The sequence below is a fragment of the Staurois parvus genome, unplaced genomic scaffold (genome assembly GCF_062004578.1).
Source record: "Staurois parvus isolate SC_StPar_1 unplaced genomic scaffold, SC_StPar_1.0 ptg000417l, whole genome shotgun sequence".
In the NCBI taxonomy this organism is placed as follows: Eukaryota; Metazoa; Chordata; class Amphibia; order Anura; family Ranidae; genus Staurois; species Staurois parvus.
This window is the reverse complement of record NW_028318213.1, coordinates 2,107,262-2,132,553: the sequence shown is the minus strand read 5'-3', so window position 1 is coordinate 2,132,553 and position 25,292 is coordinate 2,107,262. Positions and strand designations below refer to the sequence as shown.

General features: G+C 39.6%; 1 protein-coding gene across 1 annotated transcript in view; it reads right to left on the bottom strand.

The window, feature by feature from the left end:
* Positions 1-12,982, bottom strand: part of LOC149454783 (ribosomal protein S6 kinase alpha-3-like) — a 40,224-nt gene extending 27,242 nt beyond the window's left edge. Inside the window, exons 1-2 of the mRNA XM_089687106.1 lie at positions 12,802-12,982; positions 3,729-3,908 (exon numbers count right to left, since the gene is read on the bottom strand). Of these exons, the coding sequence (XP_089543232.1) occupies positions 3,729-3,908; positions 12,802-12,982 (361 nt within the window). The remainder of the gene's footprint in view (positions 1-3,728; positions 3,909-12,801) is intronic.
* Between the last annotated feature and the right edge of the window lie 12,310 nt (positions 12,983-25,292).

Sequence of the window (25,292 nt, the reverse complement as noted above, 5' to 3'; positions counted from 1 at the left end):
TATTGCTGGCCTGCCCCTTTCATTCATTATATCTCTGTCCTTTTAATCATGGAGGCTCAGCATCACATGTGATCATTATCTAGGACAGTCTGCATGGAAATACAGTCCACTGCTCCAGACAGATATGTACCCATCAAGGCATTTTAATATTTTAACTGCTCCCAAGAATCAGCCCAATGCTTACTTCCCGAAATCATTCTACCAACATGAAAAAATATTTAAACATGATATATTATGGAGATTTAATAAATATAAAGTCTATAGTGTACAAATGTACAAACATATACATACATATTTGCAGAGGATACTGAAACGGTACTTAGAATAGTTCACTGAACTGTTATCTTGTCCTTTGCCAATAAAACTCTTCCATATCCACCTTCTCCAAGTTCCTTCATAATGGTGAAGTACTCCTGTAAGTCTACCTGCTTTATTTCTTGTGAATAGAAGGAGACCATTCTATTCAGAAATCCTTCAAACACCATGAGTAATGGAGGCCATAGTGTCCTGGAGAGCGAAAAAAGAAAACTTGTTGAATTATTAAGAAGAAAACAAATTGTTATAGAAAAACTATAGAAATGTTTCAAATATGAATACTATTACCCACATTGATATACATATATATATATGAGATGCTCACTAAAGCTTCACATCTTACTGAATGGGGCTCGGGAATAAGTTTCAGTTATTAAAGTAAGAGTTTGAACACAACAATAGAAATTTATGGAGTATAGTTAAATGAGCTGAATATGGAAAGCCAGCAATCCTTATATAAGAAAATTATCAAGTAAGGTTATAACTTTATCAAGTGCAAAACAAATGGAAAAGCCAAGACATAGCAACACATAAATATATCCAATAGCTATAAGTGCAGTTGTGTGCGGGGGGAGAGGCTATTGGTAATTGGTGGTCAGAAGACTCATTTAACCCCCAAGTATCTTTCAGGAAGAGAATGTAATAAACTTTGGTCATCATTGATGGAAAGGTGTATCTGCTGCCAGAAGAGTTTTGGTGACCCTCATATTTCTGGCAGATACTTCCATGAAAAGATTAAACATTCCTTAAGAATAATCTACAACAGATACTCTGCTCTCTTGTTGCCGACCAGCTATGCCAACTTTCCAGTTTTGATTACATAAATTCAGGGGGATGAACACAGAGCTCAGTCAGTTAAAAAGTGTAATTTAATCAAAACTCTCAAGGAAAATATAAAAAACGGTTGCCTCACTTTTTGTACTCAGAAGACAGCAGAGGTCATGCTAAAGGATATCAGAAGATATTAGTGGCATTTCCCTAAAACATTCTCTCCAAAACTGTGAAGTCCCAGAATGATCCACAATTACCATGAGTGATGTCATATCATCCAAACACTCAACTGTCACATCCCTTTTCAAGCACCTTAAAAACATTTAAGGCGTTTTCCTGCTAAATGTCATCTTTATGTTCTCAGGAAGACCACATAGCATCAGAAGGACAGACATCATGAAGTGAATTTTCAGTGAGATTATGAAGTAGAATATTGTACTCCTGTTTTGGTGAGAGGTAGTATTTCATAGCAAAGAATTCAACATTGTTCAGTCAATTTCCTGTCCTAAACCTCCACTCCTTGCCCCTTTGTGTCAGTTTTCCATATATTTATTAAATATGCCTCATAAACCTCTGCAGGATAATTATCAGAATGTTCATTAAATAATAAAGATCCCTTGATTGGTTAGATGAAAGTGACCTTACCTTAATGTGGTGAGGATTCCGCTGTGATGAAGTCCAATTAGTTTTCTTGAGTATTCTGTTCCTCTGCAGATCAGCTCCGGACAACGTCACCAAATCTCCAGCTGGGCTGTAATAGATGAGTATACCGGTATCTCTGGAAGTAGAGTCATTGAATAGGGGAAGGAGAGGACCTCTTTATACAAGGGAGATGGGCGGGGAAGGCAGAGAATGAAGGCTTTCCATTGGCTGACTCCTGATGTAAATGTTGTGTAAATAACCCCGGATTGTTCTTGCTGATTTGCATATAAAAAGTGTGTCCTGAGAAAAGGTGATAGGATTAAACATGATGAAACCCAAATACTTTGAAAATTAACAGAGTTTTAATATTAAACTTTTCAACATTGTAACTATAAAATGGGAAATTATTTTTGCTTTATAAGATTTATTTTTTTTTAACTGATTCTAATTTAAATAAATAATACAAGAGGAAATAGTAACCAGCTCATTTATTGAAAACAAATGTACCCATTATTTGCTGGTTCTTTTATACATTATGCCTTATTTCTAGCACATTGCACACCAATGGGTTTAATAAAAAAAAAAAAACTAAACCTAAAAAAACTTTATTGCCAATAAAAAAAACAATGAATTTAAAATGAATTCAGCATAAAACTAGAGTTTGTCATGGCATAAAGGATTCCTTGAACCTTATAAGTCTAAATGAAAAGCTGCTGCAGAATGGCCCCATTGGCCCACACTTGTCATTCCTTAAATGCTGGAAACTTAGCTCCAATAATAAGAGAATTGGTCTAGATCAGCTTCTCTCAATCAGTGTTCCATGGAAGCCTAAGGTTCCTCCAGAGGTTGCTAAGGGTTCCTTGACCATGGAGCAAATTCTACCTCATTGATGAGTTGAGGATAACACCAGTTATCTGTCTAGCTATCTGTAAAGGGGATTCTTCCTATTGACCACAAAGGCAAAGGACATTCTTTGCACTGACCATCACACTAACATACACAGAGCTGTACATACTGTAGAGTAATTATTAGCAGGGGTTCTCTGAGACTTGAATGTTGTTGCAGAGGACCATTTTCAAAAATCTGAGAAATGATGGTTTAGACATGACTTAAGGGACGGCTTAAAGTGGAACTAAACATAGGGTATCCAGGGCTCGTGCGATAATGTTCAAGTACACATCATTTTTGTACATTATGGCAGACTTCCCTCACATGATGTCCAGATTTCACCTAGTTGTTCCATTGCCACCTTCTCCTGGTCTTCTGGTTCCAGAGTCTTCAGCTTTTTTATTGACTGGCCAGGTTTTATGTAACTTTGTGGAGTTAAGCATTAAGGTAAAAAGAAAAGATTATGTGTACAAAGACGGAGTCAAAGTTGCTCGTTCCACATGGAGAATCTGCTTCCATCTTATCACTTTTTGTTTTACTTCACCTCATCTCAATATAACTCCACTAGTCTATAAAATCAATACTCCTGCTATGTTATTTCCCCTTCATGTCACCTGTAGTTCATCAAGGAGGACTACTGCATGGAGATGGCCACTAAAAGAAGGACCTGAAAACCTGAAATGTGGTTAAAAAAAACAAACAATTTAAATATTCAGATAAATGTAATAATACAACTGAGATTGTGTTATTCACTAAAACACACTTTGGTTTTGTGTTGACAATGACAATGTATCTGCAGAATATTGAGAGAACTTTTACCCCCAGGACAGAACTGGCCATCTCAATGGTGATGGGCTTGTGGATTGATATGTTAAAGAGGAAGTAGAATACCTGGCTGAGGTGTGACTGCCGATACTGTTTCCATCACAATGACCTTGTTTATGGAAGCCAACCTCCATTGTTAGGACTAGTGGTGCCCAACTGTGGCCCTCTGTGGATGCCAAATTTGCATGATTATATTAGTATAGGAAGGGACATAAGTGCTTAAATAATAATCTGTACAAGAGTTGAAATTGATATGAATAATCCCAAATGTTATATCTGATCCTCACAAAGCAAAGAATCACTTCCATCTATAAGAACCTCTATGACCTCTCCATGAGGTGAAAACAGGAATTTATTTTGAATAAAGAAGTATCGGTGTAATATGGGCTGTGGCCTCTTGATGGATCTTATGCCATTTTCCCCATTTCCAGCAACATTGAACACCAATGAGTTTAACTTAAAAAATCCTTTATTGACAAAAAAGATTTAAATGAACTTAAAAAATGTAATTAGCATAGAAATATTTTCATGAGGATTAAACAGACCTCTCAGGATAGGAATATTGGAGCTGCCATGTCTGATCTTATTTATAGAGATTCATCTCCAAACATCCTGATCATTTCTTCACTACTTGGTGATCAGTGACCTAGAACAAGCCAGGTGTATATCAAGTCATGGAAAATATCATACTGACATGATGTTCTGGGTGAATAACAAGCTAAGTATTGAGGCAAGGAACCCAGATCTGTAACTTTCACCTTCAAAAGCAAACTTTAAAAATGGCTGCTTCTGAATATTGTACAATTAACGTGGGTTAGATATAATTATTCTGAACAATAACACAACACTGGATTTTGGCATACTTAAAGAAACCTTAACCATAGTATTATCCATAGAAAACCACCACAGAATGATCCTGTTGGCCAAAATAGCCTTTCCTTTACTGCTGGAAAACTTTGAATTTCTTTAAGAAGAGGATTTGTCTAGATCAGCCTTTCTCAGCCATCATTGCATGGAACACTGAGGTTCCTCCAGAGGTTGCTGAGGATTCCTTGAGCAAGGAGCAATTTCTGCCTCATTGATATATTGCCACTGACACCAATGATCTTTCTAGCTTTCTGTAAGGGGGGTTTGCAGTGACCTCAAATGTAAGGAACATTCTTCCCAATGACTATCATACAATAATGTGTATAAGAAGGGATTCATAATTGCTCATTACATACAAAGAATATGATTTCATCTTAACAATTTTGTATTACTTCACCTCATCCCAATATAGATCTACCAGCCTGAACAGACCATATACAATCAATGCTATGTTGCTTCCTCTTTATGTCACTTGTGGTTCATTCAGGGAGGCCTACTGCATGGAAATGGCCAGTAAAAGGAGAATCTGAAAATCTGAAATGTAGTGAAAAATATAAATTAGCAACTATTTAAAAAATTCTGTAAATATAACAACCAAGATTGTGTTATTCACTAAAATACACTTTATTTTGCGTAAAACTTTGACTATCTAGCTGTAAAATATAGAGAGAACTTTTACCCCCAGAACTGGCCATCTCCATGGTGATGGGTTTGTGAATTGATATGTTAAAGAGGAGGGAGAATACCTGGCTGAGGTGTGACTGCCTATACTGTTTCCATTACAATGACCATGTTTATGGACACCAACCTCTATTGTTGGGACTCCTGATGTCCAACTGTGGCCCTCAGGGAATGCCAACTTTTCATGATTATCTCAGTAGTAACCTGTGCAGGAATTACATGAACAACCCAACTATTACACCTGATCCTTACAAGCCCGACCTTCTACAACCTCTCCATGTGGTGAAAACAAGAGTCACAGGAACACAGCCCGGCTTTATGAGTGTATACAAAGAGTCACATGTCTTCATAAACACTGAAGTCTTCTGATTCCTAACTCATCTATGAAGAAGGAATGAACAAAGCACTCTGGGCTCAATTCACATAAGGATATTGCATGCGGTATTTGGGTCACATGACACATTTTTCCCAAATATCATATGCGATACTGGAAATGTCAATGTATTATCCGTTTATGTGGAATTTACTTCAAAATGCTAAAACTCGATAAATATCTCCTGAAAGCGTTAAAGTCGATTCACCAAAAGTACATAACTAAATAAATGTAAATGTTAAATAAGTAGAGGTCCAGGTATGCGATAGTCAAGTAATGTATGAAATTTCAGCTGGTTCTTCCAGAGCCGTCACCAGCCGTGTGTTTAGTGAATAGACTAACGTTTACCAAGTATTTCTGCTTTTTGAGGTAAATACCGGATAAAGTGATTGTGAATTATCATTTTCAGTATCACATGCGATATTTGGGAAACGTGTCATGTGACCCAAATACCACATGCAATATCCTTTCATGAAGTGAGCCCGCCATTATTTATGAGGTTATGTGAAATCTCCATTCATAGATGTAAAGAATCTTGTGGTTAGAAATATATTTTAGTTAGAGTTTGATCAATGTGGGTGAGTAATAGTGATGGGCCGAACACCGCCCTGTTTGGTTCGCGGTTGAACATTGGAACCTACAGAATGTTTGACCGCAAACTTCGTACATGAACTGAACAACTGAGTGGTATCTGACTGCATCTGAGTATGTGGTGAGATCCCGCTCAGTTACTAAAATCTGACATGAGTTCTGTTCTGAAGTCATGTGTTTTTTAGTAGTGAAACATTCATTCATGTTTCAGCTGTCAGTGGGGTTTCCTGCTGACAACTGAATGTAAAAGGAATTGTCGGCATTTCACGACAATTACTTAAAAAAAAAAAAAAACAGCGTGGGGTCCCCCCTCCCATTCATACCAAGCCATTGGGATCTGGTATGGATTTTGAGGGGAACTTCCATGCCAAAACGTAAAAAAAAATGGTGTGGGGGTTCCCCCAAAAAACATTCCAGACCCTTATCCGACGATGGAGCCCAGCAGATCAGAAAAGGGGATGAGATGAGTGAGTACCCCCCCTTATGAACCATGCCAGGCTACATGTCCTCAATATTGAGGGTCACTTAGGGCAGGGGATCCCCTTGCCCAAAGCACCTTGCCTCATGTTGATGGGGACAAGGGCCTCTTCTCCACAACAGTAGTCTGTGATTGTGGGGATATGCGGGCAGAGGGCTTATCGGAATATGGAATCCCCCTTTACAAGGGGGCCCCCAGATCCCAACCCACCTATGTAAATGAGTATGCGATACATGGTACCGCTACCCATTCGCAAAGAAAAAGTGTAGTGTAAAAGACAGGAGACAGTCTTTGACAAGTCCTTTATTAAAAACATAAATTAAAAAAATGTCCCCCAAAGTAGATCCAACATCAATCCCGATGCCCGCTGCTGCCACTACCCAAAAAAAGAAAAAAAAACACTCTGCACTCCATGCTGGCTCTCACTGTCTGACAGCTGCGCCCACGATGACAGTTCTGATATACTGTCATGATGGCACAAGGGGGCGGGGGTTCATCCTACCGCTTGTGACATCATCACACACTGTGATTGGTTAAAGCAATGCATCTGACCTGTGTTCAGCGAACACACGAACGGCCCATGTTCGAGTCTAACATGCAGCCCATATCTAGTGTGTAATATGTCTGGATATCCCCAGGTTCTGAAGATAGAAGGGAATTGCTTGATCTGAATGGAAGCTGCCAAGGGGCTCATTCTATTCATTACAGATGATACTGTATATGAGAAGGCTGACAATAGGCTGAGGAGCTTCTTGCAGATGATTCCGTGTCTCAGTAGTGATGTACACAATGGGGTAGATTTACTAAAACTGGAGCTTCCAGGTCTTATTGAAAAGCTTAATTGAGGAAGCTGAAGCTAGAAGCTGATTGGCTCCCATGTACAGCTGCACCGGACTGTGTGCGCATCAATTTTAGTAAATCTCCCCCAATGGAACCAACTCCAAAATATCAACTTTAATGGATCCCCCTTGTTTAGATATGTAATGAAGGAGGCCATCCTTTCAGGAATGCGTCATTTGACCTTTGAAATCCCAGTCCTGTTTATATGTAATTTTCCCTCCAAAAAGGTTGTGCTTAGGATTTGTTTATTACAGTATGCTAACTAAAGGTATATTGGAAGTTGTCCAATCCTGAAAAGATGAGCAATATTTGAGTAGATGGAATAGATAGACCCACCAATTGGTAGTACACCATGCAAGTCTATGGAAAGAGCTCTATACTAATCCATTAAAAAATAGTTTTGTAGTGGTTGTCAAGTCTCAGGGTTTTTTACCTTCGTGCATTCTATGTATGCAGCTCCCCCAACACTTATCTGAGCTCCCTCTTGATCCATCGATGTCCATGACAGCCTGTTTTCTGCGGCCTCACTCTTGATTGGATGATGCAGCAGCATGAGCCAATTCACAGCCAGTGAGTCAATTAGGAGAGGAAGGGGCAGGGCTGAGACACAGCTTTGTATGTGAATGGACACGTAGAACCATGGTTTGGGAGTACACCTGCTCAGATTTTCCCATAGCAAGCTATTTGCTATTGGGGCACCCAACAGAAGGGAAAGACCAGGAGCACCAGCAGAGGACCCACGAAGAGCAGAATCCCATCTGCTCTGTGCAAAACCATTGCACACAGCGGATAAGTATGACATGTTTGATGTTTTTAAGAAAAAACAAAACATTAGTGTCACTTTAATCATTTCTGTGTAAATGAATAGATTGATGGTTTGTTAGATTTAAACCTTTTTACCAATACATTTCTGTTGTTGTGTTGAAGCTTTCAGTCAGTTGTGTGAACACTCTACCAAATCATATCTTTAGAGATATTAAATCTTAAAGTAAATAGATTTGGGGTGAAAGTCAAGAACCATGACAAACCTCTGCATGTCACAGATGTATTTGCCCATGACTAAAGCGGTTTATCGATGGGCAGCCTGAGACAACAACACTTATCTACTCTGTTGGGGGAAATTGGCCTTTTGGGAGGCTTTGGGGACTGGAGTCCAATGCTTTGGGCAGAAGAGATTTTCTGACCCGTATAATACAATCCATACACTAAAAGTCACCAGAGACTTAATTTTCTTTGCTTATGAAGAAAATTGGGGGAGGGGGTCCTCACTTCATGATAAAAATTCATCTTTTCCTAAACTCTACAATGTTAATCCAGCAGACACACTTCCCTGCACTTTGATCCATGTGATGCACTCGTGTAGATTTTGCTCCATCAGTGTACATTTTAGACAGTAGAACGTGCATTGAAATTAATCCAGACTTGATCTTGGTCAGATTATTCCACCAGCAGAGAAATTTACAAAACAAAAAAAATGAATGAGAAACTAACCTGTCCAAAGTTTATGTAATGGTAAAAAATATTTTTGAGTTCTCCATCAACTGGTGAAGAATTATATCTTTTGTCAGGTTCTGATTTTCTGTATGTGTCATTTTTGGGGAGATCCACCCTCTCTATTTGTCCTGGTGACCATTGTCTCTAAAACAGAAACCGATCAGAAATCCACAATTTTACAGTTGTAACCAAAACAGGACTAGAGGGGAATTCATCCAATGGGAATACCTGTTCCACTGACACCTGTCTAAGAGGGGAATTTCCTCACTTTGTTCTGAGGTACGAAGGTTGGCAATTTCTTGGGGTACATTTTCAAGTAATTTTTTGTGGTTCAAGGTAAATAGCTGGTCTGTTGTGGCCGAGAGTTTGATTCCTAAATATGGGATATTATTTTTTTCCCAAGTGAAGGGAAATTGTTAAGCAAAGGAATAGTTGAGTGATATATGGTGTGTGGAGGTTTAGAATTGAGGATTTGGGCTTGTTTAGTTTATAATAGGAGACCATCGTATATTGTTGAAGATGGGTATGTATTGTTTGGAGGGATTTGGTTGGGTTGATAATCATCAGTATGATGTTGTCTGCGAATAGGAAAATGTTGTGCTCAGTGTTAAGGTGTCGTATGCCAGTGAACATCGGGTCGTCTTGAAGTTTAGAGGCTAGGGGTTCAATAAGTAATGCAAATATGACAGGAGATAGGGGGAAACCTTGTCTGGTGCCATTGGTAATATCAAAGGGGTCTGATAGTGTTCCGTCAGTTAATACTCTGGGTGATGGGAGGGAGTATAGTGCTAAAATGGCTGTTAACATCCAACCTGTGATGCCAAATTTTTGTAAGGTCATTTGCAAAAATAGCCAGTGTATGCGGTCGTACATTTTTTTAACGTCCAATGATAAAAGCAATGAGGGTTGTTTGGTGTGTTCTAAGTGATGGATGAGGGATATGAGTCTTCTAGTAGCGTCAGGTGCCTGGCAGCCTGGTATGAATCCTACTTGGTCTGGGTGTATCAAAGTGGGGAGATAGGGGAGTAGTCTTCACGCTATAATTTTTGCATAGAGTTTGACGTCTGTGTTAAGTAGGGAAATTGGTCTATAATTTTGGACAAACTGTGGATCTTTGGCAGGCTTTGGTATTGTGGTTATTGTTGATTGTAGCATGTCCTTGGGGAATGTGCCAGTGGTGGCCGCATGGTTAAAGAGTCTAGTCAGATATGGCGATAGGTTAGGGGTAGATTGTTTGTAGTACTCGTTTATATAACCGTCATTTCCTGGAGACTTGTTAAGAGGAAGTGTTTTAATGGTGGATTCTATTTCAGTGGTAGTGATCGGAGTTGATATGTCATCAAGTTGGGTTGAGGAAAGTTGAGGGAGTTTAATTGTGTGGAGGAATTGTTGTATGGACGTAGGTGTTGGTTGAATAGTGTTGGGGTCGTCTTTAAGGTTTTATAGTTGTTGGTAATAGGTCGAGAAGGCATTAGCTATATCCTGCGGGTTTGTGGTTAGGGATCGTGAGGATGGATGATAAACTGAAGATATTTTATTTCTTAGTCGTCGTTGTTTAATCATTTTGATTAGTAAGGAGTTGGCTTTGTTGCTAAGGGAGTAGAATGTCATTTTTTGAAGGTTGAGGATTTGTAGAGCAGGAGGGTTCTAAGTTTGTTTCTGTCAGCGGTGAGTTGGGCAGATGTTGCGGAGTTTGGGGATTTTTTGTTTAATTCTTCTTTTGTTTTAATGGAGAGGAGGATATTTTCGATTTGTTAGTTTCTCTGTTTGGAGATTCGGGAATTTAATTGTATAAGGATACCTCTCATGTATGCCTTATATGTGGACCATAGTGTGTGTATCGATGTTTCAGGTGAGTCATTTATGTAAAAAAACATATTGTGAGCGTCCAATATGAGTTTTTTGTGGTCCAGGTTCTTCAATAAGAATGTGTTAAGTCTCCAGATACAGGGGATTGTTGAGTGTTGATTGTGATCTAAGGAGATGGAGATTGGAGGGTGATCTGACCAGGTTATGGTACCAATTTTGGAGGATGTGGCGTGTTGTAAAGTCTACTTGTCTGTGATGAAAAAGTAAATTCTGTAGTAGGAGAGCTGAGAGGGGGAGTAATAGGTGTAGTCTTTTTCTGTACTGTGATGGCATCGCCAGATGTCGTAAGGGTCATTTTTGTGTAGAAAGACGTTAAACGATTGTTTGGAGGAGTGGTTGCTAGAAGAAGAGTCCAGGAGTGGGTTGCCAGTAATGTTGAAGTCTTCTCCTATAATTAGTCTGCCTTGTTTCTGAGCGGAAATAGTGGAATTGATTTTGTTGTAGAATTGGAGTTGATTGGTGTTTGGACCATAGATGTTGACCAGGGTGTACAGGATTCCATTAATTTTGCATATCAGGATATGATAGCGCCCTTGAGGGTCTGCGACTTCTGAGATGCAGTGGTATTGGAGAGAGTCTCTAATGGCTGTGATGACACCGGTCTTCTTTTGGCTGGTTGCCATATAGATTGGAGAAAAATGGTGTAAGTGAAATTTGGGGATTTTGTTGGTGGCAAAGTGGGATTCTTGAAGGAATAGGACATCAGCCTGCAACGAACGAGCTTCTTTTTGTAGTAGAGATCTTGAGAATGGTGAGTTGAGGCCACGGACATTTAAGGATGATATTTTAATCATAGTCCTGGATGTAGGCGAGTTGTTCGAAGTAGCAGAGGTATTTCATGGATAATGTAGAGTAATGGCATATCTTTTTGTTGTTTTTGAGAAGTTTCCACAAAGAAGAGGTAACTTGCTGGATGTGGTCGCTGGTTTGATGAGGATGTTTCATCTTGTAGGACGTTATTTTGAATGTGGAGAGGTTGAGTCAATCGACTGGTATAGGTAGGAGGGTAAGGGGGTAAAAAAAACTTGTTGAAAACACAAGTGGTATGTGTAGCACTTATTGCTACTATCTAACGGGGGGATTTGAACATACATGACTTACATGGTAAGTCATGTTGACGAGTAACTTGGGGTTCGATGATGGTCATAATGGGGCCATATGCCAGCCATTAGTGGTTGATAGGGTCCCAGCTTGTTGGTTGGTTGTTGATGGTGGTGATCTTAGGATCTGGACCATTCTGCTTCCATGTGTTGCGTATGGTTGGAGGTGGGTTGGTGGGAGTCCGCTGATAGGATCTTCCAGACTTTCAAGAGGTCGATGCCTGCTTCACTAGATTTAATTGTAAAGAACCTTCCTTGTTGTTTAACAATGACCTTTGTGGGGATACCCCATTGGTAGCCAATTCCGTGGTTCCGCAGCGCTTTTGTTATGGTGACAAGATTCTTGAGGTTTAGAAGAGTGGCTTTAGGTAGGTCTGCAAATAATTTTATATTTGCTTGGTCTGGCGGTAGTGATGTAATGTTTCTCGTGGCTATCATAATTTTTTCTTTCACATGGTAAAAGTGGATGTGTGCCAGGATGTGCCTAGGTACTGCGGCCGGTAGGAACGATGGTTTTGGTAATCTGTGCGCACGATCTATAGCGAGCTCTACATATGATAGGGAAGGAATGCGGTATTTCATGTATTGTTGTAAATATGGTACTATGGCGTCCGAATTGATGTTTTATGGGATTGCGTGGAATTTTATGTTGTTCCGCCTAGAGTGGTCTTCAGGATCCGCTAGCTAGAGGTTAATCTGTTCTATGTCGGTGCCCTGGTCGGTGTATGCGTCTATTAGGCCATTGTGAGCTGCGAACATTTCCCTCATTTTATTTTCAATATGGCAGATACGGTGGTCCTCTCGTTGTACCGCGGTTGAAATTTGCGATAGTGTCGTCGTCAGGTCATCATGTAATGTTTGTCACAGTGAGAGAAGCATACTGTTCATAGACAGTTCAGTGATAGGTTGGTCTGAAGCAGGAAAATTTTCTATTAAGGATGGAGTAGAAATAGCAGGATTGAGTGTAGAATAGGAAGGCTGAGTGACAGGAGGATTTTCTATGTCCAGCCTAGGTCTGGACTTAGCAGGGCTACTTGTGGTGGGAGACAGGGGCGGAGAGGACTCACCAGGGTCTCCAGGGTATAATGTTGCTTTGAGCCTGGGGTCTGTGGTGTGCTCTGGTCTCCGTTCTGTCTGTAAGGCATCTGTCTGTGAGGAGCCGGCACCATCTTGCCTGCAGGGGCTGAGAGCTGGGTAAAAGTTTGTCAGCTTTCCTGTCTTCCCTGGTGATCTGCGGCATCGGGGCATATTCCCTGGGGATCCAGTGGAGACCTGTGTCCCCTTATCAGCGTGGGGAGAGGTCACTGCCGCTGTGGGATTGGTGAGTGCCGGGTTTAGGCTGGCCGGGATGCGGAGCTCTCTTCACGGAGCTGTAATCCCAGAGCCAGCCGCGCATGCGCCCCCAAAAATATGATAAACTTTGAGAACAATTCACATAATGAGGTGAAAATGGTGAATTTAAAGAAAACCTAAAGATGCTATTTACCCGGATATACTATATGATTATCATGGTTTACTCCAAACAGGAGTTGCCTGGAAGCTACAATTTGCCTCAATGATGAATCCAATTCACCAAAAAGTAATTTGGTGGTTGACTTACCAGTACACACAGTTACAAATGTTAAATCATGTGGCAAAGTGGTTGACCTACCAGTATATACCTCTGTCAGTGCTAAACAGGTCCTTCTAAACCTGGCTGACAACACTGCTTAGCATTTCAGATGCAACAGAGGCAATGGTGTAAGCTCAAAAAGTAATTTAGGAACTCAAATGATTTCTGGCAGGATCAATGGGTATTTTTCTGTACAGAGAAAATTCAAGAGCCCCACCCAGTGCACAGGAGGAGTAACTACTCATATATCTACAAGTTACATTCCCCCATGTACCAGGCAGGGGCCTTGTTCATCCACTGGGGATAGTCCAGACTTGTCATCTGAAAAATGTAAAGAAATATTGTTAGAGCAAAATATAGAAATGATCTGTGAAATGCAAACATGAACAGGGAATGTAACAGGACAAAATGCATGTGGTCAGTTCTGAATATCTATATAGAAAAACTGAGTATCCTGGAGTAATAAATGAAATCACCGGTTGTGGTTCAGTTAAAAAGGTTACAAAAATGTTTAAAAGGTTCCTCCAAGAGGTTATATGGCAGATTGTGGTTGTGTAAATTACAAACTATCCACAGAGTAGACAAATCTAGTCAAAAAGACAAAATAAAAAAGGATAGAGACCTACAGCAACCAATAAGCAACCATCCTTCACTGATCTGACTGCTCTAGATTCATAAATAAAATGAATGTCTAAGGCTCTCTCATAATGTACTATAAATGGTCTTGGCAATGCCATAATAAAATACTAACAATTTCAAATATTTTACCGCAAACTTCTAATATCATATCCAACAATAGTCCTGTTATTACCAGTGTTAGCTAGAAGGACTTTAGTATCGGCCCCTTTGCTTCAAGCTTCACTTTAACCCCTTGACGCCGACGTAACACAAATATGCAGCCTCACGGACCTGGGCTTTTTTCCGTGGGGCCGCATATTTGCGTACCTGTCTTTGTGTTGGGAGCGCGCCCCTCAGCGCGCTTCCAGCACCGAGACCGCGGTGTCACTGAGAGCCCCGGGTCCCGTTCTAACGATCGGGACCCGGGACTCCCGGTCCCGGGTCACATGATCGCTGTGATAGCCTCTGATTGGCTATCACAGTGATCAGTCACTGTGCAGCCCGGCCCCCTTGTTTTTTTTTCTCTCTCTCTCTATGAATGGAGAAGAGAGATACATTGTATCTCTCGAACTCCTGTCAGAGAGAAGAAAAAAAAAAGTTTTTAAAAAAAAAAAAAAGATAAATAAATAAATATTAAAAAAAATAAATAAAAAATAAAAAAAAATACCTAGATCAAGGTTTGATCTAGTTCAGTGCCAGGGTTAGTGTTTAGGTCAGGGTCAAAGGTCAAGGTCAGGATTTAAAAAAAATTGGTATCAGTGTCAGTTAGTGTTAATGTCAGTGTCAGTTAGTGTTAGTGTGTTTTAGGTAAAAAAAAAAAAAAAAAGACAAAAACAAAATGCTCACTATGGTTTCTGGGCTATACTACGGGTACAAACAACAAATAACATACACATATATGGTATCGCTGCGATCGTCAAGAGCTGGAGAATTTATTTTGGGTTGCTGTTTGGTGGTAGGTTATGGTCATAACAAGAAACACATAGCTAAATAAAAAAAAAAGGATTTTTTTTACTATTTTTGGCCAGTTTTCCTTTGATAATAAAAAAAAATAAGGAGATATCCATTACCATTTACCACTAAATGAAAGCCCAATTTGTCCTGAAAAAATCAAGGTATAATCCACCTGGATGTGCAAAGTAGTTGTGATGATATGTACGGTTTTGCTATCACATGTCAACGGTGCAGAATTGTGCTTAGGCATTTAGATTTGTTTTACCCTTAGGCGTGAAGGGGTTAAACTTCCGAACTACAAGGCCTAACCCAACCCCTTTGTGAGTTGCTAACAAGAGTTCTATCACTGACATACCCCCCCCCCCCCAACCATCTGAGATGAAAGTGAAGGCTGCATAATGCCAGTATGTAGGTATAGACTGCACCCCTGCCATTCTTACAAAAATGAAGAGTTGGGATGAAAGGTTTAGTGTGTTACAACATTCTTGGTAGCTCAGTAGTACATTTTATAGAGATCTGCAGATCAGAAGAGGTACAGACAGCTCCTAAAAGAGGATAATCCCTCTAAAGGAAGATAAGGTGGTGGCTATTTATTGACTGAAACTGGATTGCTTTAGTATCAATGCAAAATCAGTGATGGATATTGTGGTGGAAAAAGTGATGACTTAGTGCTGAACTGCTAGTGTGACATGGCCCTAAAAGATTAAATTGTGAATTGAGAAAGGTACATACCTGGGGAAGTTGGCCATATGTGATGTTCTTTCGGACGCACCATCACTCATGATTCTTCTTCATCCAATGTTTACCTCTGCACCAACAAGTAAGGAGAACTCATCATCGAATATGATCAGTGCTTCTTCCATGTCATCCTTCTGGGGCAATGGAGTCATCTCAGACTGAGATCCAGAAGTGTCTGTGGTCAAAAAGTAAGACAAGGACTTGTTAGTAACACTACGCTGTGAGGTGTTCAGGTGAGAAATGGAGGTTACCTCAGATTGTACAGAGCTGCTTTTGATGGGATCCTCATCTTCTTGTCCTGTGATTGCATCTGGGATTTCTTCCTTCCAGCTTTCGTTCATGTATTTCAGGATTTCTGTAGATTTACTTCTTTTAGAAAAGTCAATGGCCAAAAGATCACCAAACATCCTTCTTATTCCGGATGAAATCTTTCTCCATGCTTCAGGAGGATTGTCCATATGAAAATTGTTTTGCCAGTCAACAAAACCTTTATATCCTTCATCTTCAGGCATGGCCACCTGCCATGGATACTCCCCTAGGAGTAGGCAGTAGATGGTAACACCAAACGCCCACACATCAAGGCAGCCATCTACAACCAGTCCATCCGTAATGGTCATGTCACGTAGTTCTGGGGCCATGTAGGTTTTGCTACCACACCTGGATGTTATCACTGTCCCTCTGACCTTCGCAAGGCCAAAGTCTGTGATCTTGATGAAGTGACAGTCCTGGTCAAACACCAAAATGTTTTCTGGCTTCAAATCCATATGCACCAGTCCTTTCTCGGATATGAATTCGAGAGCATTGGAGATCTGAAGAGCACACCTCTTAACTGAGTCTTCTGGAATTCCCACCTAGGAATACAAAATCAAAATGCAATAGTTGTTAAATACAGTAAGATAGAATATAAAGAGTAATTCAGAATCAGTTAAAGTATAAGCATGGCCATCACTTTTGATCTAGTTTTAGACTAGGAGTGGAGTCTATTGCCGTTTGTGTTCCCCCAAAAGAGATTCTCTTTTTATAAATGTTCCGGCAATCTCCATCATTAAGACAAAGTGATGGGCATTATTAGTTTTAACTCTCCCTTATCCAAAACTTAAAAAAAAAGGGCATACTGAAACCTTAATGTACTTACGTATGGTGTAATCATGGAGAAGAGATCACCAACAGGGGCTAGTTCCTGGGCAAACACAAAGTAGTCGATGGTGGTGAAGGCGATGCCATTACATCCAATGATATTGGGATGAGATGAAAGAAAGTATGAAACGCAGAACTCCTGGAGGAAAGACCGCTGGCTGGTTCTGTTTTTATCCATGGTCTTCAATGCCATTCTTTGACCTGTAGAAAAAAATAATTTAACTTTGATTAAGAAATGGAAATTTTTAGCTGATCATTTTTTCTATCCACTTGAAAATCTCAATATTCGAGCAACGGATCTTATTAAAATGTTTGAGAATGTATTATGCTTCATTCATAGCTAAATTTCAGCCATCAATCAGCTGTACAAGAACCTTTCCTGGGCTGAAATGTCCTACTCTGATTTCACTGAACACAGCGATAGTCTCTCATTGTGCATCGGAAGCTTCAGCAAGTCATACAGATCCCATCTCGTTTCCTGGCTGGAGGACGTCCAGCATTGTTAGCATCATATCCTTCCCAGCCTGACTATTGCTGGCCTGCCCCTTTCATTCATTATATGTCTGTCCTTTTAATCATGGAGGCTCAGCATCACATGTGATCATTATCTAGGACAGTCTGCATGGAAATACAGTCCACTGCTCCAGACAGATATGTACCCATCAAGGCATTTTAATATTTGCATAACTGCTCCCAAGAATCAGCCCAATGCTTAGTTCCCTAAATCATTCTACCAACATGAAAAAATATTTAAACATGATATATTTATGGAGATTTAATAAATATAAAGTCTATAGTGTACAAATGTACAAACATATACATACATATTTGCAGAGGATACTGAAACGGTACTTAGAATAGTTCACTGACCTGTTATCTTGTCCTTTGCCAATAAAACTCTTCCATATCCACCTTCTCCAAGTTCCTTCATAATGGTGAAGTACTCCTGTAAGTCTACCTGCTTTATTTCTTGTGAATAGAAGGAGACCATTCTATTCAGAAATCCTTCAACACCATGAGTAATGGAGGCCATAGTGTCCTGGAGAGCGAAAAAAGAAAACTTGTTGAATTATTAAGAAGAAAACAAATTGTTTTAGAAAAACTATAGAAATGTTTCAAATATGAATACTCTTACCCACATTGATATACATATATATATATATATGAGATGCTCCCTAAAGCTTCACATCTTATTGAATGGGGCTCGGGAATAAGTTTCAGTTATTAAAGTAAGAGTTTGAACACAACAATAGAAATTTATGGAGTATAGTTAAATGAGCTGAATATGGAAAGCCAGCAATCCTTATATAAGAAAATTATCAAGTGAGGTTATAACTTTATCAAGTGCAAAACAAATGGAAAAGCCAAGACATATAGCAACACATAAATATATCCAATAGCTATAAGTGCAGTTGTGTGCGGGGGGAGAGGCTCTCGGTAATTGGTGGTCAGAAGGCTCCATTAACCCCCAAGTATCCTTCAGGAAGAGAATGTAATAAACTTTGGTCAGCATTGATGGAAAGGTGTATCTGCTGCCAGAAGAGTTTTGGTGACCCTCATATTTCTGGCAGATACTTCCATGAAAAGACTAAACATTCCTTAAGAATAATCTACAACAGATACTCTGCTCTCTTGTTGCCGACCAGCTATGCCAACTTTCCAGTTTTGATTACATAAATTCAGGAGGATGAACACGGAGCTCAGTCAGTTAAAAAGTGTAATTTAATCAAAACTCTCAAGGAAAATATAAAAAACGGTTGCCTCACTTTTTTTACTCAGAAGACAGCAGAGGTCATGCTAAAGGATATCAGAAGATATTAGTGGCATTTCCCTAAAACATTCTCTCCAAAACTGTGAAGTCCCAGAATGATCCACAATTACCATGAGTGATGTCATATCATCCAAACACTCAACTGTCACATCCCTTTTCAAGCACCTTAAAAACTTTTAAGGCGTTTTCCTGCTAAATGTCATCTTTATGTTCTCAGGAAGACCACATAGAATCAGAAGGACAGACATCATGAAGTGAATTTTCAGTGAGATTATGAAGTAGAATGTTGTACTCCTGTTTTGGTGAGAGGTAGTATTTCATAGCAAAGAATTCAACATTGTTCAGTCAATTTTTTTGTACAGATTGGAATATACTTGTAATAGGAGATTTAGAAAAAAAATATACATTATTTGGACACCTAAACATATGTTTGAAATTGTATTACATCACACAAATTACTGCCACAACGTTTATTATATCCTGTAATACGAACAACTTTTTCATCAGGCTGATCATGGGAAGCCTCCAATGGCTATCCTGTCTTCTGTATACATTGTATTACATATTATCCTGTCCTAAACCTCCACTCCTTGCCCCTTTGTGTCAGTTTTCCATATATTTATTAAATATGCCTCATAAACCTCTGCAGGATAATTATCAGAATGTTCAATAAATAATAAAGATCCTTTGATTGGTTAGATGAAAGTGACCTTACCTTAATGTGGCGAGGATTCCGCTGTGATGAAGTCCAATTAGTTTTCTTTGAGTATTGGGTTCCTCTGCAGATCAGCTCCGGACAACGTCACCAAATCTCCAGCTGGGCTGTAGTAGATGAGTATACCGGTATCTCTGGAAGTAGAGTCATTGATCAGGGGAAGGAGAGGACCTCTTTATACAAGGGAGATGGGCGGGGAAGGCAGAGAATGAAGGCTTTCCATTGGCTGACTCCTGATGTAAATGTTGTGTAAATAACCCTGGATTGTTCTTGCTGATTTGCATATAAAAAGTGTGTCCTGAGAAAAGGTGAAAGGATTAAACATGATGAAACCCAAATACTTTGAAACTTTACAGAATTTTAATATTAAACTTTTCAACATTGTAACTATAAAATGGGAAATTATTTTTGCTTTATAAGATTTATTTTTTTTTAACTGATTCTAATTTAAATAAATAATACAAGAGGAAATAGTAACCAGCTCATTTATTGAAAACAAATGTACCCATTATTTGCTGGTTCTTTTATACATTATGCCTTATTTCTAGCACATTGCACACCAATGGGTTTAATAAAAAAAAAAAAACTAAACCTAAAAAAACTTTATTGCCAATAAAAAAAACAATGAATTTAAAATGAATTCAGCATAAAACTACAGTTTGTCATGACATAAAGGATTCCTTGAACCTTATAAGTCTAAATGAAAAGCTGCTGCAGAATGGCCCCATTGGCCCACACTTGTCATTCCTTAAATGCTGGAAACTTAGCTCCAATAATAAGAGAATTGGTCTAGATCAGCTTCTCTCAATCAGTGGTCCATGGAAGCCTAAGGTTCCTCCAGAGGTTGCTAAGGGTTCCTTGACCATGGAGCAAATTCTACCTCATTGATGAGTTGAGGCTAACTCCGGTTATCTGTCTAGCTATCTGTAAAGGGGATTCTTCCTATTGACCACAAAGGCAAAGGACATTCTTTGCACTGACCATCACACTAACATACACAGAGCTGTACATACTGTAGAGTAATTATTAGCAGGGGTTCTCTGAGACTTGAAAGTTGTTGCAGAGGACCATTTTCAAAAATCTGAGAAATGATGGTTTAGACATGACTTAAGGGTCAGCTTAAAGTGGAACTAAACATAGGGAATCCAGGGCTTGTGCGATAATGTTCAAGTACACATCATTTTTGTACATTATGGCAGACTTCTCTCACATGATGTCCAGGTTTCACCTAGTTGCTCCATTGCCACCTTCTCCTTGTCTTCTGGTTCCAGAGTCTTCAGCTTTTTTATTGACTGTCCAGGTTTTATGTAACTTTGTGGAGTTAAGAATTAAGGTAAAAAGAAAAGATTATGTGTACAAAGACGGAGTCAAAGTTGCTCGTTCCACATGGAGAATCTGCTTCCATCTTATCACTTTTTGTTTTACTTCACCTCATCTCAATATAACTCCACTAGTCTATAAAATCAATACTCCTGCTATGTTATTTCCCCTTCATGTCACCTGTAGTTCATCAAGGAGGACTACTGCGTGGAGATGGCTACTAAAAGGATGACCTGAAAACCTGAAATGTAGTAAAAAAACAAACAATTTAAATATTCAGATGAATGTAATAATACAACTGAGATTGTGTTATTTACTAAAATACACTTTGGTTTTGCGTTGACAATGACAATGTATCTGCAGAATATTGAGATAACTTTTACCCCCAGGACAGAACTGGCCATCTCAATGGTGATGGGCTTGTGGATTGATATGTTAAAGAGGAGGGAGAATACCTGGCTGAGGTGTGACTGCTGATACTGTTTCCATCACAATGACCTTGTTTCTAGAAGCCAACCTCCATTGTTAGGACTAGTGGTGCCCAACTGTGGCCCTCTGTGGATGCCAAATTTGCATGATTATATTAGTATAGGAAGGGACATAAGTGCTTAAATAATAATCTGTACAAGAGTTGTCATTGAGATGAATAAACCCAAATGTTATATCTGATCATCACAAAGCAAAGAATCACTTCCATCTATAAGAACCTCTATGACCTCTCCATGAGCTGAAAACATGAATTTATTTTGAATAAAGAAGTATCTGTGTAATATGGGCTGTGGCCTCTTGATGGATCCTATAATTTTCCCTATTTCCAGCAACATTGAACACCAATGGGTTTAACTTAAAAAATACTTTATTGACAAAAAAGATTTAAATGAACTTAAAAATGTAATTATCATAGAAATATTTCCATGAGGATTAAACAGACCTCTCAGGATAGGAATATTGGAGCTGCCATGTCTGATCTTATTTATAGAGATTCATCTCCCAACATCCTGATCATTTCTTCACTACTTGGTGATCAGTGACCTAGAACAAGCCAGGTGTATATCAAGTAATGGAAAATATACTGACATGGTGCTCTGGGTGAATAACAAGCCAAGTATTGAGGCAAGGAACCCAGATCTGTAACTTTCACCTTCAAAAGCAAACTTTAAAAATGGCTGCTTCTGAATATTGTACAATTAACGTGGGTTAGATATAATTATTCTGAACAATAACATAACACTGGATTTTGGCATACTTAAAGAAACCTTAACCATAGTATTATCAATAGAAAACCACCACAGAATGATCCTGTTGGCCAAAATAGCCATTCCTTTACTGCTGGAAAACTTTGAATTTCTTTAAGAAGAGGATTTGTCTAGATCAGCCTTTCTCAGCCATCATTGCATGGAACTCTGAGGTTCCTCCAGAGGTTGCTGAGGATTCCTTGAGCAAGGAGCAATTTCTTCTTCATTGATATATTGCCACTGACACCAATGATCTTTCTAGCTTTCTGTAAGGGGGGTTTGCAGTGACCTCAAATGTAAGGAACATTCTTCCCAATGACCATCATACAATAATGTGTATAAGAAGGGATTCATAATTGCTCATTACATACAAAGAATATGATTTCATCTTAACAATTTTGTATTACTTCACCTCATCCCAATATAGCTCTACCAGCCTGAACAAACCATATAAAATCAATGCTATGTTGCTTCCTCTTTATGTCACTTGTGGTTCATTCAGGGAGGCCTACTGCATGGAAATGGCCAGTAAAAGGAGAATCTAAAAATCTGAAATGTAGTGAAAAAAATAAATGAAAATAAAAAATAAATGAAAATAAAAAATAAATGAGCAACTATTTTAAAAAAAACTATTAAAAAAATTCTGTAAATATAACAACCAAGATTGTGTTATTCACTAAAATACACTTTGTTTTGCGTAAAACTTTGACTATCTAGCTGTAGAATATAGAGAGAACTTTTACCCCCAGGACAGAACTGATCATCTCAATGGTGATGGGCTTGTGAATTGATATGTTAAAGAGGAGGGAGAATACCTGGCTGAGGTGTGACTGCCGATACTGTTTCCATTACAATGACCATGTTTATGGACACCAACCTCTATTGTTGGGACTCCTGATGTCCAACTGTGGCCCTCAGGGAATGCCAACTTTTCATGATTATCTCAGTAGTAACCTGTGCAGGAATTACATGAACAACCCAACTATAACACCTGATCCTTACAAGCCCGACCTTCTACAACCTCTCCATGTGGTGAAAACAAGAGTCACAGGAACACAGCCCGGCTTTATGAGTGTATACAAAGAGTCACATGTGTTCATAAACACTGAAGTCTTCTGATTCCTAACTCATCTATGAAGAAGGAATGAACAAAGCACTCTGGGCTCAATTCACATAAGGATATTGCATGCGGTATTTGGGTCACATGACACATTTTTCCCAAATATCATATGCGATACTGGAAATGTCAATTTATTATCCGTTTATGTGGAATTTACTTCAAAATGCTAAAACTAGATAAATATCTCCTGAAAGTGTTAAAGTCGATTCACCAAAAGTACATAACTAAATAAATGTAAATGTTAAATAAGTAGAGGTCCAGGTATGCGATATTCAAGTAATGTATGAAATTTCATCTGGTTCTTCCAGAGCCGTCACCAGCCGTGTGTTTAGTGAATATACTAACGTTTACCAAGTATTTCTGCTTTTTGAGGTAAATACCGGATAAAGGGATAGTGAATTGTCATTTTCAGTATCACATGCGATATTTGGGAAACGTGTCACGTGACCCAAATACCACATGCAATATCCTTTCATGAGGTGAGCCCGCCATTATTTTTTTTTTTTCACTTTTTTTTTTTCCAAAAAAAAAACAAAGTTTATTGAAACAAGATACAAGTGATCACACGAAAATGTACAGATGAAGTGTACATAGGACATACAGCAAAGCATGTATCATACAAAGGCAAATGAGGTCCAACGCAAAACCAAAAAGTGTGGATGAACTAGGCCACGACAGGGTTGTGCCTGTAATATTTAGGTATGCTTGTCAAGTGCTAAAAAGAAAGAGACGTTTGGCCTCCTACCATATTGTCTTGCGGTAAAAATCTGTGGGGGGGAGACGAGCAAATACAATACCTAAGTAGAAGTCAATACTACAGAATACGATGGTGGAATTGTGCGAATGTAGGAGTAATTGTCGTGGGAACCGCTGATTAATTGCGAGAGGTGATGCTGACCACCTACTCAATGTGCTATTGGAAAAATTGTCCGAGACGTGTGTAAGCATATGAAAAGAAAAGAAAGGAGAAGGCGAGAAAAAAGGGAAAGAAAGAAAGAGAGAAAAAAAAAAAAAAAAAAAAAGGGGAAGGAGGGGAGGGGGGGAGGGAGGAAGGGAAGCAAATATGGAGGGTAAAATAAGAGAGGGGACAACTGTCAAAAATATCTTATCCTCAATACAAACAGTAACGGGAGTGGGTGGAACCTACGCTGTCATCGGCGTCGAAAGAATGAGCATGTAACACAGGGGGGAGTATAATAGCACCCTCAGGTCAAATACTACTAAATGACACTATCGGGAAGTCCATATCAGGTGCAGACAGGCTGGTCCATGAGGGATCGATACTCCGGGGTAGTCAGAAAATGGGTCCAACAGGCCCATACGTGAGAGAATTTCGTAGGAGTGTCGAGAGCAGTCGCAACCAGTTCTTCCATGTCCGCCGTTTTACCCACTCGGGTGAGCCATTCACGTATAGAGGGAGAGCGAGTGGAGCCCCACAGAACCGGAATACAGAGTCTGGCTGCGTTGATCATGTGCATGGCCAATGATTTAAAGTACTGAGCCCTGGGAAGGGAAGAATGATGGAGGAGGAATTGAGCAGGAGAGAGAGCTAAGGGCAAGGAACTTATAGACACTACTAACCTATGGACCTCCAGCCAAAATGGTTGAAGAATCGGGCAAGACCACCAAATGTGAAGAAAGGACCCATCCGGGGTCCCGCATCTCCAGCAGCTGTTGGGGAAGGCGGGGTTAAAATGATGAATTCTTGAAGGAGTTCGGTACCATCTAGAGGCTATTTTGTAGCTGTTTTCTTGTGTCGAGACATTGAGGGAACATTTATGAGAGTATTGGAAGACCAGGTCCCAGTCTGAGTCCGACAGCTCAGCATTAAGATCTCTCCTCCAAGCCCGACATGCGGGGAGGGAGTCATAAGACCGGCTCTCCACTAGAAGTGGGTAGATCTCCGAGATCAGATGTTTCCGCGGTTCAGCCTTCGCGCATGCAGATTCAAATGGGGTAAGAGAGCGATGCCAGTTATGAGGGGGTTTATGAGAGAGCAGATAATGTCTGATCTGGAAATATACCCAGAAAGGGAATTCGCGAATACCCAGACTTTCTTGCAATTCTCGGAGTGTTTTCACCTTGCCCTTGCGGAGAAAATGTTTCACTAAGAGCTGTTTGTGTGGCCAATGTTTCAATAAAAAGTCTTTATGCATGCCAGGGGGAAAGTCAGGGTTGAGGCGTATGGGGGTCAGGGGGTTGGGTGTGTCAGAAATGGCTGCAGATCTACAAGCCGAACGGAAAATTTTTAACGTAGGTCCCACCAAAGGATGGGTGAGAAGAACTTGTGGCGTGTGTTTCGGCAAAAGCCAAGGAATCGATGCCAGGGGGAAGGGCG